Consider the following 11,887-nt stretch of genomic DNA (forward strand, 5'->3'; position numbering starts at 1 on the left):
GTGTAAGAGCTTTGCCTTGGTGATCCCTCTTTCATTTGGGGCTGAACAAACTGTCTAAGAAAGTAAAATAAAATAATAATCTTTTGGTATCAGGAGGATTGTTCTCCAAACCACTTTTACTCAATTTTATTTGGTTATGCTGCATTATTTGATACCACTATTGTTTTGAAATTTATGAGATAATAGAGATGTGGAAAAATAAGGAGAGGCTTTGTCTTATTGTTAAATGAGAAACAGTCGTAACAAAGTGCACACATTCAAATTTCAACAACAAATACCAACTTTATTGTTCCCTCATGCTGAAGGGAAGAAGGTCTCACTGCAAAGTCCAAATATTGACTGTCCCTCATATCAAACCAAATAATTACTGCTTGTGAAATAGCAACATACACAAGTTACTAAATGGCTATGCATAATAAGCAGAGCTTAGCCTAACTTCAGGAGGAGAGTTTAAAAAAAAAAAACACAGCTCACAAAATAGCTAAATCAGATAATCTAGATAATTTTCTTACCTCAAATGTGAAGTCTTTTTATTTTGCATCCAATCTACCTCTAAACCTGGAACATTTGTATGCTTGTTCTGGAAGCTATTGTTGGTTCATTAAGAGTGAAAATTTAATAGCACCCTTCTAGTGCATTGAATAGTTTTTATGCATGTTTCAAGTTAAAGAAAAAAAACCCTGATTAATCAACCTTTCAGCTGGAAATCATTATTTCTGAAAGAGATCTTGAAGCAATCTGAAATGATGTGTGGTCTTGCTTTTCATCCAAAGGAGTGGACTTTACAATAAATTATCCCAAGAGCCTTGCTGAAAGGTGAGATCAAAATGTCCTCTAAAGAGAACTGGCTGGTGTTCATCTGTAGTTAACTGTGCCAGACTAAATAAGTGATGAGGCAGTTTAAAGATCAGAACACAGAAGTTTTGGATCTGTATCCGTGAAACACCAATAACAGGCTGTGTAGAGGCCTAAATTGAATTTTAGTTCATTCAGACCTTTAGGATAAATTATGTTTATATTTCTTATGGCAATTTGTTTATTTGGATAAAAATTATTACTAGTTAAATCTCTATTGCATACTAATTTGTTATACTGGACTATACTGGCCTTCTTGTAAATTTGCATATGTAATTGCAGTTAAGGATTTTAGGGTGTGGCCAGGCAGAATTAGTTGGGCAGTTGGAGTGGAGCCACACAGTTTTTTGACCTCTCTCTCTTTCTCTCGCTTAGGACTCTTTTGTTTACTCTATTATTTTTGTGCAAAAGTAACATTTGTACCGTTTTTACTTTTGAAATATACCGTTAACCTTTATCAAGAGGACACAGTCTGGTTTTTTGTCGTTTTCGTCATCAAGTGGACCGAAGGGGAAGGACGGAGAGTGTCAAGCTTATGGCTTCATTATTTAGGAAACTACAAGCTGTGTTTATGTCTCAAATAGCTGGTGGGGAATCTGGTGGCCAACTTTTTGTGATGAGTTCCAGGCACTAATAAGACAAGAATGGATCCCCATCAAGACTTTTGCTCTAAGGAGGATTCAACAAGCCAGAGTGAATAGCGGTTATGAAACTGAAGGTCTAACACTGAAAATATTAACTCTTTTGATACGTTTTACGTATCTGCTAGTAAAAGCCTTTGAAACTAATTGTTTTCATTTTTCTTCTTCAAAAATATTAAATGTCAAAGCCACAGAACACATCACCAATCTCATAAAGTAATTCAGTAAGAGCTGCTCACTGTCAAGCCAAGCAGATGGTAACAAACTGTTTCTAAGTTTATCTCTTCTTTATGGTAGTAACAATATAGAGCTCATTTTGTGAAACTTTTATTGAGTAATATTCCGTTTAGAATCCCCACACATATTTATTGTGCACAGTGTGAATGTTTCAACTAGACAACTACATAAAACATAGAACATGTTGATTACACCCATAAATACTGTGGCAAAGGAACTATGTCTGTCTTATACTTGGCAGTGCAGTCTTTGGCATCTGTTACTTCCTTTGCAACAGTGAATCCAAAGACCATGCCTATTTGTAGCACTTAGGGAAATAGTACAACCTAGAAAAATACAGTACACTAGGTATTTTCTTCAGGGAAGAAAATCTCATTCCCTATAAAGAATTGTCTTGTATATTTACAGTAAGTTACTGGCAGCAGAGTTGCCATCAATTATTGTTATTTGAAGGTGTTATTTATACAGCACATTACTGTTTTAACGGATTTGGGTGATACTAGTGTACTATTGTTTTTTATTGCACTTATAGAAGGTTACTGGCAGCTGGATTGCCAGCAATTTTCCATTATCTATAGCATCCTTACTGCACTGCTTACCGTTAATGACTGTGGCAATGCAATGTATACAAATTAGGTTTTGCACAGTCCCAAATATTTTCTCATATTCTTTCAATCGTTTTTATTCGCATCTCATTAATGATCCGCATCTCATTAACAACTAATTTTCACTGTATTTTTTCCAGAATTTTGTTAACTGTGTGATCAACTCACAATGAACCCTGAAAAGTGTAAATTTATTTTTGCACCTATCTGTGAGTGCTTGGCTTACATAAAACTGTTTCATCCGAGATGGAGCTTCTTACCTTTGAATGAGATTTGAATCAGCAGTGACAATGAGTACTGTGTAGGGACAAGCAGCAACTCCTCCTTCTGCAGAAGCACAAGAACAATCAGATTTTGTTCTTGTGTGGCCCAGAGTAAATACAATTAAATATTTAAAAACTAAGGTGTTGTTTCAGCCTTTGTCTGTCTATCCATTCTTACTTCCTTTCTTACTTCCTTTCGTCCTCCTATAAAACCATCCATCCATTCATGCAGATTGTGTCATAACAGTGTCCAAGGAACCCCACACTCAAGTACTTGGTGTACTTCTTTCTTGATCATGAGTCACGACAGACCAGCGGAATAATGTCCATATAACAACAGACGAAGCATCAATTCCCCTGCACCTCTAGGTCCAATCTGCCATAAATTGGGAAGAAAAACACCCAAATATTTTAATTTAGGGCTGAACAATAAAACAATAACAATATCTATCGCAATAGATACGTGATCAATATCAATAGATAATATGCCTGGTAAAATATTCAATAATTTCCCTGGACTCAAACCAGAACCACACAGCATTCTGGGGGATGTGCAGAGAAAATACTTCAGTCACTCAGCCACCAAGTAAGGCTGGTGGTCACTCACTCCTCGGTTACCTAGCAACAATTTGCTGAGTAACTTGCACAGCAGCAGTTCAAGGCTTTGCCACCATGTCTCATAACTGCTTAAAAATAAATAGTAGTGTGGCGTGAAACTGTAAATAAAACATGAAGGGTCGCACCAACATTTTAGTAGTATTTCAGATATTTAAAACAGAAAACTAATCAATAATTGATATTGACTGATCTGAAACATCTTTCAGCCACATCGTCTACCCCTACTTAAACTCTTTCACTTTAGGCTAAAACTGCTCTCCAACCTGCAGGGAGCAGTTTTAGCCTTTATTTTGACTAAGAACTGTGGGGTCAGAGGAGCTCAATTGTATCCCATCTGCTTAACCCTTGTCTGTGAACTATTCCCTTGCACAACAATGGGGCCATGTTCCAAAGATGTGAACAGAGTCACATCTTTGAGTGATGAGATGAGATTTATCTTCCCGAACCTCATGTACTCCCTTGATATCCTGACCAGGAACACCCCAAACAGACAGTGACTAGGGGTAGTGCTGCCTACTACTACACAAAGTGCCTCAGGGGAGACAGTTGTGAGACTAAATCTAGAGCCATAAAACAAATGTAAACATTTGTTTACAAATGTAAACCCTTTACATAGCTTATCTGTCTCTCCTACTAAAAGCTTATCGGATAAATTCTATTATTTTGTTACTTCATAGGCATTGTAAAAAGGGAATGCTAGACAAAGCATTTAATTGAGTTGTTTTTGCTGTAAATTATGTTAATTAAGAAGATCTTTGGATATTTCTGACATGAGCGCTTGGCAGCTCAAATGTCTATCCTCTTTAAGTCAAACTCAGCCTTTTGGGACCACTTGTGAAAAACTATTTGCTGTACCTCACAAAACAGGCAAATCAAAACCATGTGTTGTTTTTCTGTCTCCTAAATCTAAATCCAGCCAATTGTGGTAACAAAAAAGGTCATGTAATCAGACAAATGATATTTCTTTTCTGTTTTTTTTTCTCTTACTATAGAAAGTATCACCACAAATGTAAACAAAAGTACCCTTTACATGTTATGCATTTTCACTCACCAGTGGCCACATTCCTGGCACTCTGCACAGAAACTGGCATCTCTCCTTCTCTGTGTAGTTGAAATCTTTCACATAATAAACTGCCTCTCCAAACAGCTAAGCATGGATGGCTAGGGTCCTATTTTTAAATTTTGAATACTTGCATAGAAATGAAACACTAAAAAAATCTGCCTGAGTCTAAACATTTAAATGCCAGAAAATACGTGTCACCAAAAACAGAAAGAATGATTCAGCAATTATTTTTGTCTGAGAATAATGAGGAATCCACTTCAACACCTCTGGCAATATATCTAAATCTAATTTCTTCCTGTTTCTTACTGCAAGACAATAAACTCAGTAGTTGGAAACATATAAGACATTTGTTCACTTTCGTTGAAAATCACAGCTTGATACTTTCTGCGAATTGTTGTGAACATGTGACAAAAGGCAGGCAGGCTAAAAGCATGAAGTTGTTCATTCTGAACAAGTACATCGAGCTTTGAGAGACTTTGTCCCTCATCATGTGTTTACACAGACTGCAAATAACCGAAGTGGGTGAGATAAAGAATAAAGATACGATCTGTGCGTGAAAAATGAATGTCATTTCCTGACCACTGACGGACCAATTTTCTAGTCCACTTAAAAGAAAACAATTCTCACAACATAATGCCACCATTACTATGGTGTGTTCAGGGTGAACTGTTGTTGTAAGTATGAGTAAATGCTGTGATTACATTATTTCTAATTGTAAGTATTATTTGGAAGATGTTTGTTCTGTGTGAATCTGTTGCTATTTGATTTTTTTATCATTATTTTAGTCTTTAGAATAGCACAATTTCTACATATTTTTATGTTTTATCTATCTGATGAGACCAGGTTTATTTAAATCAGATGTTTTGATCAGGCACTCAAATACTTTTTTATTTTAATTGAGTAATTTCTTGGATGGCTGTTTTGCTATTTTTTATTTATTTTTTTTTTACTTTGTTGGGATACAAGAATACAAGTTTTGGGTACTTATTCACTCACCTCTCCGTCTAACAGATAAAGTAAGAAGCGTCTGATAGCGCGGAACTCATGTTCCTCTCTAAAGTCGCGGTAGATGTTCCAGACGGAAACAAATAAGCGTAGGACCGAGAAGCACTTGATCGCTGCAAAGCTATTTAGAAACAGTGGAGACATGTTACTGTGGGAGAAACATGCAGCTGTAATGAATGTTTGTTGACTTATTAAACCACAGAGGTTTCATGGTGGATGCGGTAAAGTAGTCGCTGTGAAGATTTCATTTGCGAAAAGATGTTTGCCAAACCGTTTCGTGTCAAATCCAACACTGTACTCAAAGGATCAGACAGGTTAGTCAGTGCTGCTGACACCACAAACACTATATTTCTTAGAGCTATGTGTTTAAGATAGACCCCACAATTTCTTTAAAATTATTAATTGGCGTGTCTACTAAGGACATGTGTCCTTCCAAACTTCTAGTTTTTATGTGTGTGTGTTTTGTCCGTTATTAATTTGAACACTTTAAGTGTTATTCTCTAGGCTCTAGTACAATGTTCAATCGTTAAACTTATTGATTAAAAGCCATTTAATACAATTAAGAAAATGAAATTAACTCAGAAAAATCTTCCTTCTAACTGCATGTAGGAGAAAGTTGAAAGCTGACCTTTCAGCTGCATTTCCATCCGTTTCTGCTGATGAACTGTCTGAGCTCGTCCCCAACAAAGAAGAAATTAATGTCGTGAAGATTTATGCACACAAAGGAGAAGCTGTGACTCTTTATGTTCTTCATAAAAACCCTATCTTCTTTGAAGTGGAGAAACGACTTTATCCTACAGGTATTAAAGAATAAATAAGGCATAATGTAAACAGGAACTAAAGCATGATGAATGTGCTCAGAATGTTGATTTCTCTTTCAGTGTATGTTCTATGGCGACACCCTTCTCTCCTACCAGTATTCAGAACATGGGCTCCTGTGCTTCAGAAGTTGATTGGAGGGGCCGGTAAGTTTCCCTTTTCAGCATGACATATGTTGTGTCTCTGCTTGTCTCGGTTGTAATGAAAATGATGTGCTTCTCCACAGATCTCATGCTGCCAGGTGTGGTGATGCCTTCATGCGGGCTTCCAGATGTAAAACAAGGGTCCTGCTGTGCTGTTTTGATTGTGAATAATAGGTGTGGCACAGATTTTAAAAAATGCAGATGCTTTCTTTCACCACCCTCAATGATATAAGGATAACTGTGCTCTACTTGCTGTTGGCAGGGCTCCTGTTGCTGTTGGAAAAGCTGCAGCATCAAGTGCGGAGATGCAGAGCTCGGGTATGAAAGGGAGAGGAGTGTGTGTTCTTCACACGTACATGGATTACCTCTGGTGAGGGACTTAAAACTTTTGCATAAGAGATAAACCAATCAGGCATTTACGAGTTGGTGTTGATTTTTTTGTTTTTTTTTATTTCAGTAAGCTTTATTTGACTTCCTTGGAAGTCACAGTGATATTGTTGCTCTTTTTTATTTATTAACACCCCCATTTGTAGGGACTTTATTCAGTGTCACTACATGTAAATGCATCCTCGTAGATGGATACATTTCAAAATTTGTATTTTATTTTACAGGGCGTTTGGAGATAAATCAAATCCTCCCTCTTTACCAGATGAGGATGATGAAATAGAAGATACAAATGGAGAGAAATGCAAAGTTAGCGAGAAAGAAGAACGTAGAGATGATGATGATGATGATGATGATGATGATGATGATGATTTTGGAACGTGTGCAGAGGAGCAGCAGAGCTCTGGTGAAACCGTTACAGATCAAGCCTCTTCTGGTTTTGAGGAGCTGAACCTCACTGAGACGGAGGAAGACAAGGTGGAAAGCAATGAAAAAGGCGAGGAGAACCAGGACGAGCAGAAAACTCCTCAAGGTAACAAGCATAAATAAATAGATTTTGTCTACAAATGGATAAAAATGTCCCAATTTTGATATGTTCAAAGCTTCACCTGTAGATGAAGATTTTATTTTTGATGTTAGAAAAATAATATGAGACAGAAAAAGTTTTATACCCTGATCCTACAGAGGAAATGGACGCCCTGCTGCTGCAGTGCTTCCTGCATGCTCTGAAGAGCAAGATTAAGAAGTCAGAGCTCCCTCTGCTGACTAGCACATTTCTCCGGAACCACATGTTCACCTGCTGGTAAGGTCTTCACCAATCTGTTCAAACCTGCTGAAAACAAATTGAAGTTAGTACTCTTGAGAGCATCCTCTTCTTTTTTCTAGCCCTAGCGGAAAGCAACTGGATATTAAGAAATCCAGCTATAAAAAGGTACAAAATATCCCCAGAATAGGACTAAGCCGTAGCTATATTACACTTTTATTGTCATGTATAATTTGCACCTTTTCAACAGCTGTCCAAGTTTCTACAAGTCATGCAACAGCAGCACAATCTTATTCGAGTGAAGGAACTCACCAAGGGCGTGGAGAGCATTGTGGAAGTAGACTGGAAAAATCAACAGTGAGTTGAACCCTGCTTCATCTCTTTTTTTTTTTTTTGCTTTAATTTAATTTCTGCAAGCCTCACACATTTAACTCTGCTCGTCGCTCTTTGAATTACTAAAACATTTTTCAGACTACGGTCCTTCAGCATTCCAGAGGAGGCAGGTGTTGAAGAAACAGCGGTGCTGAGTGGAGAAGGAGAAACCCCGTACCACCCTCCAGAGATCACTACTCTGTACTCTGTCTCTGCTCGGTTGGAGCCACTGTTTTTGGATGCAAATAAGAGGTGTGTGTGTGTGTGTGTGTGTGTGTGTGTGTGTGTGTGTGTGTCCACTTTGAAGTTCCCTCGCCCCCACGCTCCTCGCGCAGGCTCATGTTTGCATGGTTCAGGCAGCAGGTGGCCATCACAGCAAGAGCTGGAGCCGGTGTTTACTTTGAGGAGATAGTGCAGCACCACAGCAGGGACAGTGTCCGGGGTTTGCTTAAACTGACCTTACCCTCTCATCTCTCTCGTGAAGGGATAAGTTAATATTCCCTAGGTGAAAGTCAAATCAATATTAGTCTTCTGCACACCCCAAGATCATCCTTTTTGTTTTTCTTTTCTTTTAGTGTGACACCATATACTTTCTTTTTCTTTTATTTCCATTTTCAAGAAAATATAAAGCTGTACATCTACAAAGAAATTTGACAAATGTACTTTTTTGTTATTCTTGGAACAAAGCAGATGAAGCATAGTTAACGAAGGCCTTTGAAATACTTTATGTCAATGGTTTGGCCCGTTTATATTAACTTTCTTAAAAAGGATTTTATGCTTTAGGAACAACCAGATTTAAGGCAAAAAATTTGAGCTCAAAGTGTAATGGCTCTGGCCATTTGCATCTTGTCACCACGAACTTGAACCTATAGAAGCCACATTAATTTGTGACTTCAGTATGGTTGGAGTCATGACCAAGAAGCTTAATGTTAGCCACTTTAACCAAACACAGGTTGATATGTGTCTCAGGTTATTCTCCATGTTTCATCCAGCTGACCCAAGTAGTCAGAAACAATCCACCAAGCTGCTGAAACACTATTTGTCTTTACTGAAGGATGTTTAAAACCAGCATAGTCTCAGAGATTGTCGAAGCAAGAAAATAGTCGGTGCCACAAAATTGACTCCTAATCACAACTGCTGTTCACATGAACTAAATGCCATCTGGAGAAGTGCTTTGTGGTCAGAAGGGACAATGGTTCATCTGTTTGGCCTTAAAGACAAAAAGGAATGTTTGAAGAAATCCAGATTAGGCTTTTAAACCTTTAAGCATTGCACTAGCTTCTGAGCATGGTGGTGGCAGCGTCATGCTTTGGGGCTGGACACGATGGGATGTTCCAGGAGGAACATGATACCATGCTTCAAGAACAAAAACTAATCATGTGTTGGAAGATTTGTGCCGTTTTCACTCTGATGAAAAGATTGACGTGTGCTTGTTTAGGAAAGGGACGACAATGCTTCCTGCTGATGTCAGAAGTATAATCACTGAATATGTGAAGAAAAATGAGCTGGTGGATGAGAATAATAAAAAGTAAGTGGATGTTTAACAATTGTTCTGATTAGCAAACTGCAGCAATTATTGCCTCAAGAATTAGGAAACACCACAAAAATTAACATTAGTAGCAGTGTCTTATTTTGATTAAATACTGTTTTACATTCGTTTATCCTGGTCTGTCTTCACATTAAACAAAAATAAGCTTCAAAATGAGACGCCCTTCATTGTTTTTTAGAACTGTGGTTAAAATGTCCACCTTCACGGCTAAGTAAATTTATTACTGAGAACATGTGATGCAGTAAAAAGTTCTTCTTGCCATGCTGTGAAAGCAAGCGATTCTCAAGATGTTCTAAAATAAGACTATAATTGCAAATAAAAGAAATCGAATCAAATCTATTAGCAACTCACCAGAGGAAACAAGGCCACATTTTCCTTGTTTAGAGCCAACAGTTTAACCAGAGCTCTTCTTTTCTTTCCACCAGTTATGTGACTATAAACCCGACTCTGTGTGACTGCTTACTGGAGAAATCAGAATACCAGGAGGTAGAGTCTCTCAAATGGGATGATCTTTTTAGCAGGTAAAAAAAAATGTAAAGAATATGAATGAATGTCGTACCCTGCTTGTGGCTTCATATTTACATTATTTTGTCATTTTTCCAGCTGTTTTTAACTGCACACTCCAGTTGTTGTTAAGTTGACGATGGTATACAAACACCAATTTAAAACAGATTTTTAATACAGAAGTGTTTACCTACTAAAATACTTGTTTAGGTTGGTAAGATGCTTCTGACTCTGTGTATGGCTCAGAAATAGAAATGTTTCCTTCCACTAAATTTTCTGTTCACGTGAAAACCAAGAACGTGGGAGGGGGACACGATACTTGTCGCAGTAGTTTTTATTCAATATCATCTTCTTCTTCACAGGACATTGGGAAGAATGCAAGAGTGTTATCAGGTTGTGTTTCCTGGACAAGCAGCAACAGTAAAGAAGGGTCACATTGAGCCAATAGACATCTCTGTGGCTTCTCGAGGTTCTAATAAGAAGGTGACAAAACTTTTCCTAACTTAACAGTTGTAGCTCTACATAGATATTTGCCAGTAAAATTTCCTTTTTGTTTAGTTTTTGTTTTACTCCAGTTCAGGTTTTGATTTTTAAGCTATCACATTAGGCCATAATCAATCACAGATTAGAGTGTGAGTTATATAGGAATGTATACATAAACACTTTTTAAAGGCTGACTCAACTCTGGGTATAACAGATATTGAATAATATATATTTTTGAATGTGACTTCATCTCAGATTGGTGTCCTGAACCTACATCCCATGTATGTCTGAAAAACAATCCGAAACTAGTGGATATTTTTACTTTGTGGAGCATTTTAGTTGAAAACGTCAAATTTTCAGAGCCTTTATATGATAAACAAAATACCTTAAAATAATTCAATATTATCTGGGCTCTTTCTTTGTTTTTACTTGTTGTTTATTTACATCTGTAGGTGACTCTAATAAAGAATTTGGAAGTGTATGGTTTGGATCCCGCAGTAGTTGCCACTGCTCTGCAGCACAGAGTCCAGGCCAGCGCCGTCTTACAGATCCTCCCTGGAGCTAAAGACAGAGTCCTGGTCCAGATCCAAGGAAACCAGGTTCATCAGGTTGGGAACCTGTTGCTTGGTAAGAACCTTTCTTCTTCTTTCTTTTTTTTTTTGGTAATATATTTATTTGAACAAACTGAATTATGATTTCCTTTCGCTAATTCAATTGCAGATCATTATCAGATTCCTCGCAAGTATATCCAGGGCCTGGACAAAGCTCCCAAGGGTGGGAAAAAGAAATAAAATTGGACTTAGCTGTGCCTGCTTTTTATTGCACTTAAAGCTGTTATCAAGTTACATGTAATGCTGCCCATTCTTTTAATTAAATTGCATTCACTATTCCTTCCTGACATTAGGTTCAACTTATTTTCCTGTTAGGTTTTGGCTACAGTCTGGACTGAGGAATCCAAGATGGAACTAATTGAGGAGTTCAGCTACGCCAGATAACATTTTGTTGTTGTAGCAAGATTATTAACGTCTGATGGCAAAAAAAAAAAAAAAAACATTTGGTGTAAAACTTATTATAAAATTCTTGTTTGAATTTATTTATTTTTTTATGTATTTTGGAACTTCTGAGGCCCTAAACGCAGTTATGTTTGTAAGTGTAAAACCATTTAGTAAGTAGGTAAAGTACATTTATGTAGCACTTGTCACTGGTAAAATCACAATTTACTTCAGTAAGAGAGTGTACACATTAAAACACAAATAAATTAAATATGAAAAAAAAAGTAAAACAAAAACAATATTTATTTTAAGGAAAAGCACAATTAAATAAGAATGTCTTCATTGTTTATTTTTTTTAATGAGTCGAGATTCTCAAGACAATTAAAAAAAATAAATCTCATCAAGTTTTACACCTGGTCCTTTGGCCTACGGTTAGATTTTAGTTTGATGCCTTAAGGCTTAAGCAGTCGAGTTAGTGTGTGTGTGGCTCCGACAATTCAGTAACAAAGAAAGAAGCTTGATAGACAAATCCTGAAAGACAAAGTCTGAATTTTAACGTGACCAGGTAGCCTCTTTAAAGACGTTGAAACA

At 37.1% G+C, this 11,887-nt stretch overlaps 1 protein-coding gene across 2 annotated transcripts; it reads left to right on the forward strand.

The window, feature by feature from the left end:
• Positions 1–5,282: 5,282 nt before the first annotated feature.
• eif2d (eukaryotic translation initiation factor 2D) lies at positions 5,283–11,336 on the forward strand. 2 transcript variants are annotated; one of them, XM_007562305.2, is made up of 16 exons: positions 5,283–5,601; positions 5,897–6,087; positions 6,169–6,252; positions 6,333–6,423; positions 6,512–6,619; positions 6,861–7,165; positions 7,318–7,435; positions 7,519–7,564; positions 7,647–7,753; positions 7,868–8,020; positions 9,207–9,296; positions 9,743–9,838; positions 10,184–10,304; positions 10,757–10,931; positions 11,025–11,078; positions 11,231–11,336. In XM_007562305.2, exons 1-16 carry the CDS (start codon positions 5,546–5,548, stop codon positions 11,251–11,253), a joined length of 1,818 nt encoding a protein of 605 aa, XP_007562367.1. In that variant the 5' UTR covers positions 5,283–5,545; the 3' UTR covers positions 11,254–11,336. The 2 variants fall into 2 exon arrangements, with proteins under 2 accessions (XP_007562367.1, XP_007562368.1); XM_007562306.2 differs by lacking the exon at positions 11,231–11,336 and having other exon boundaries at positions 5,284–5,601; positions 11,025–11,202.
• The last annotated feature ends 551 nt before the right edge of the window (positions 11,337–11,887 follow it).

Source organism: Poecilia formosa, unplaced genomic scaffold (assembly GCF_000485575.1).
Source record: "Poecilia formosa unplaced genomic scaffold, Poecilia_formosa-5.1.2 Scaffold135, whole genome shotgun sequence".
Lineage (NCBI taxonomy): Eukaryota > Metazoa > Chordata > Actinopteri > Cyprinodontiformes > Poeciliidae > Poecilia > Poecilia formosa.

Bases quoted from the DNA above. Each gene is read 5' to 3' on its own strand.
- eif2d (XM_007562305.2), top strand. From the start codon at position 5,546: ATGTTTGCCAAACCGTTTCGTGTCAAATCCAACACTGTACTCAAAGGA. The intron at 5,602-5,896 runs GTTAGTCAGTGC...AACTGCATGTAG, and splicing joins GTACTCAAAGGATCAGACAG to GAGAAAGTTGAAAGCTGACC. The intron at 8,021-9,206 runs GTGTGTGTGTGT...GTGCTTGTTTAG, and splicing joins TTTTTGGATGCAAATAAGAG to GAAAGGGACGACAATGCTTC.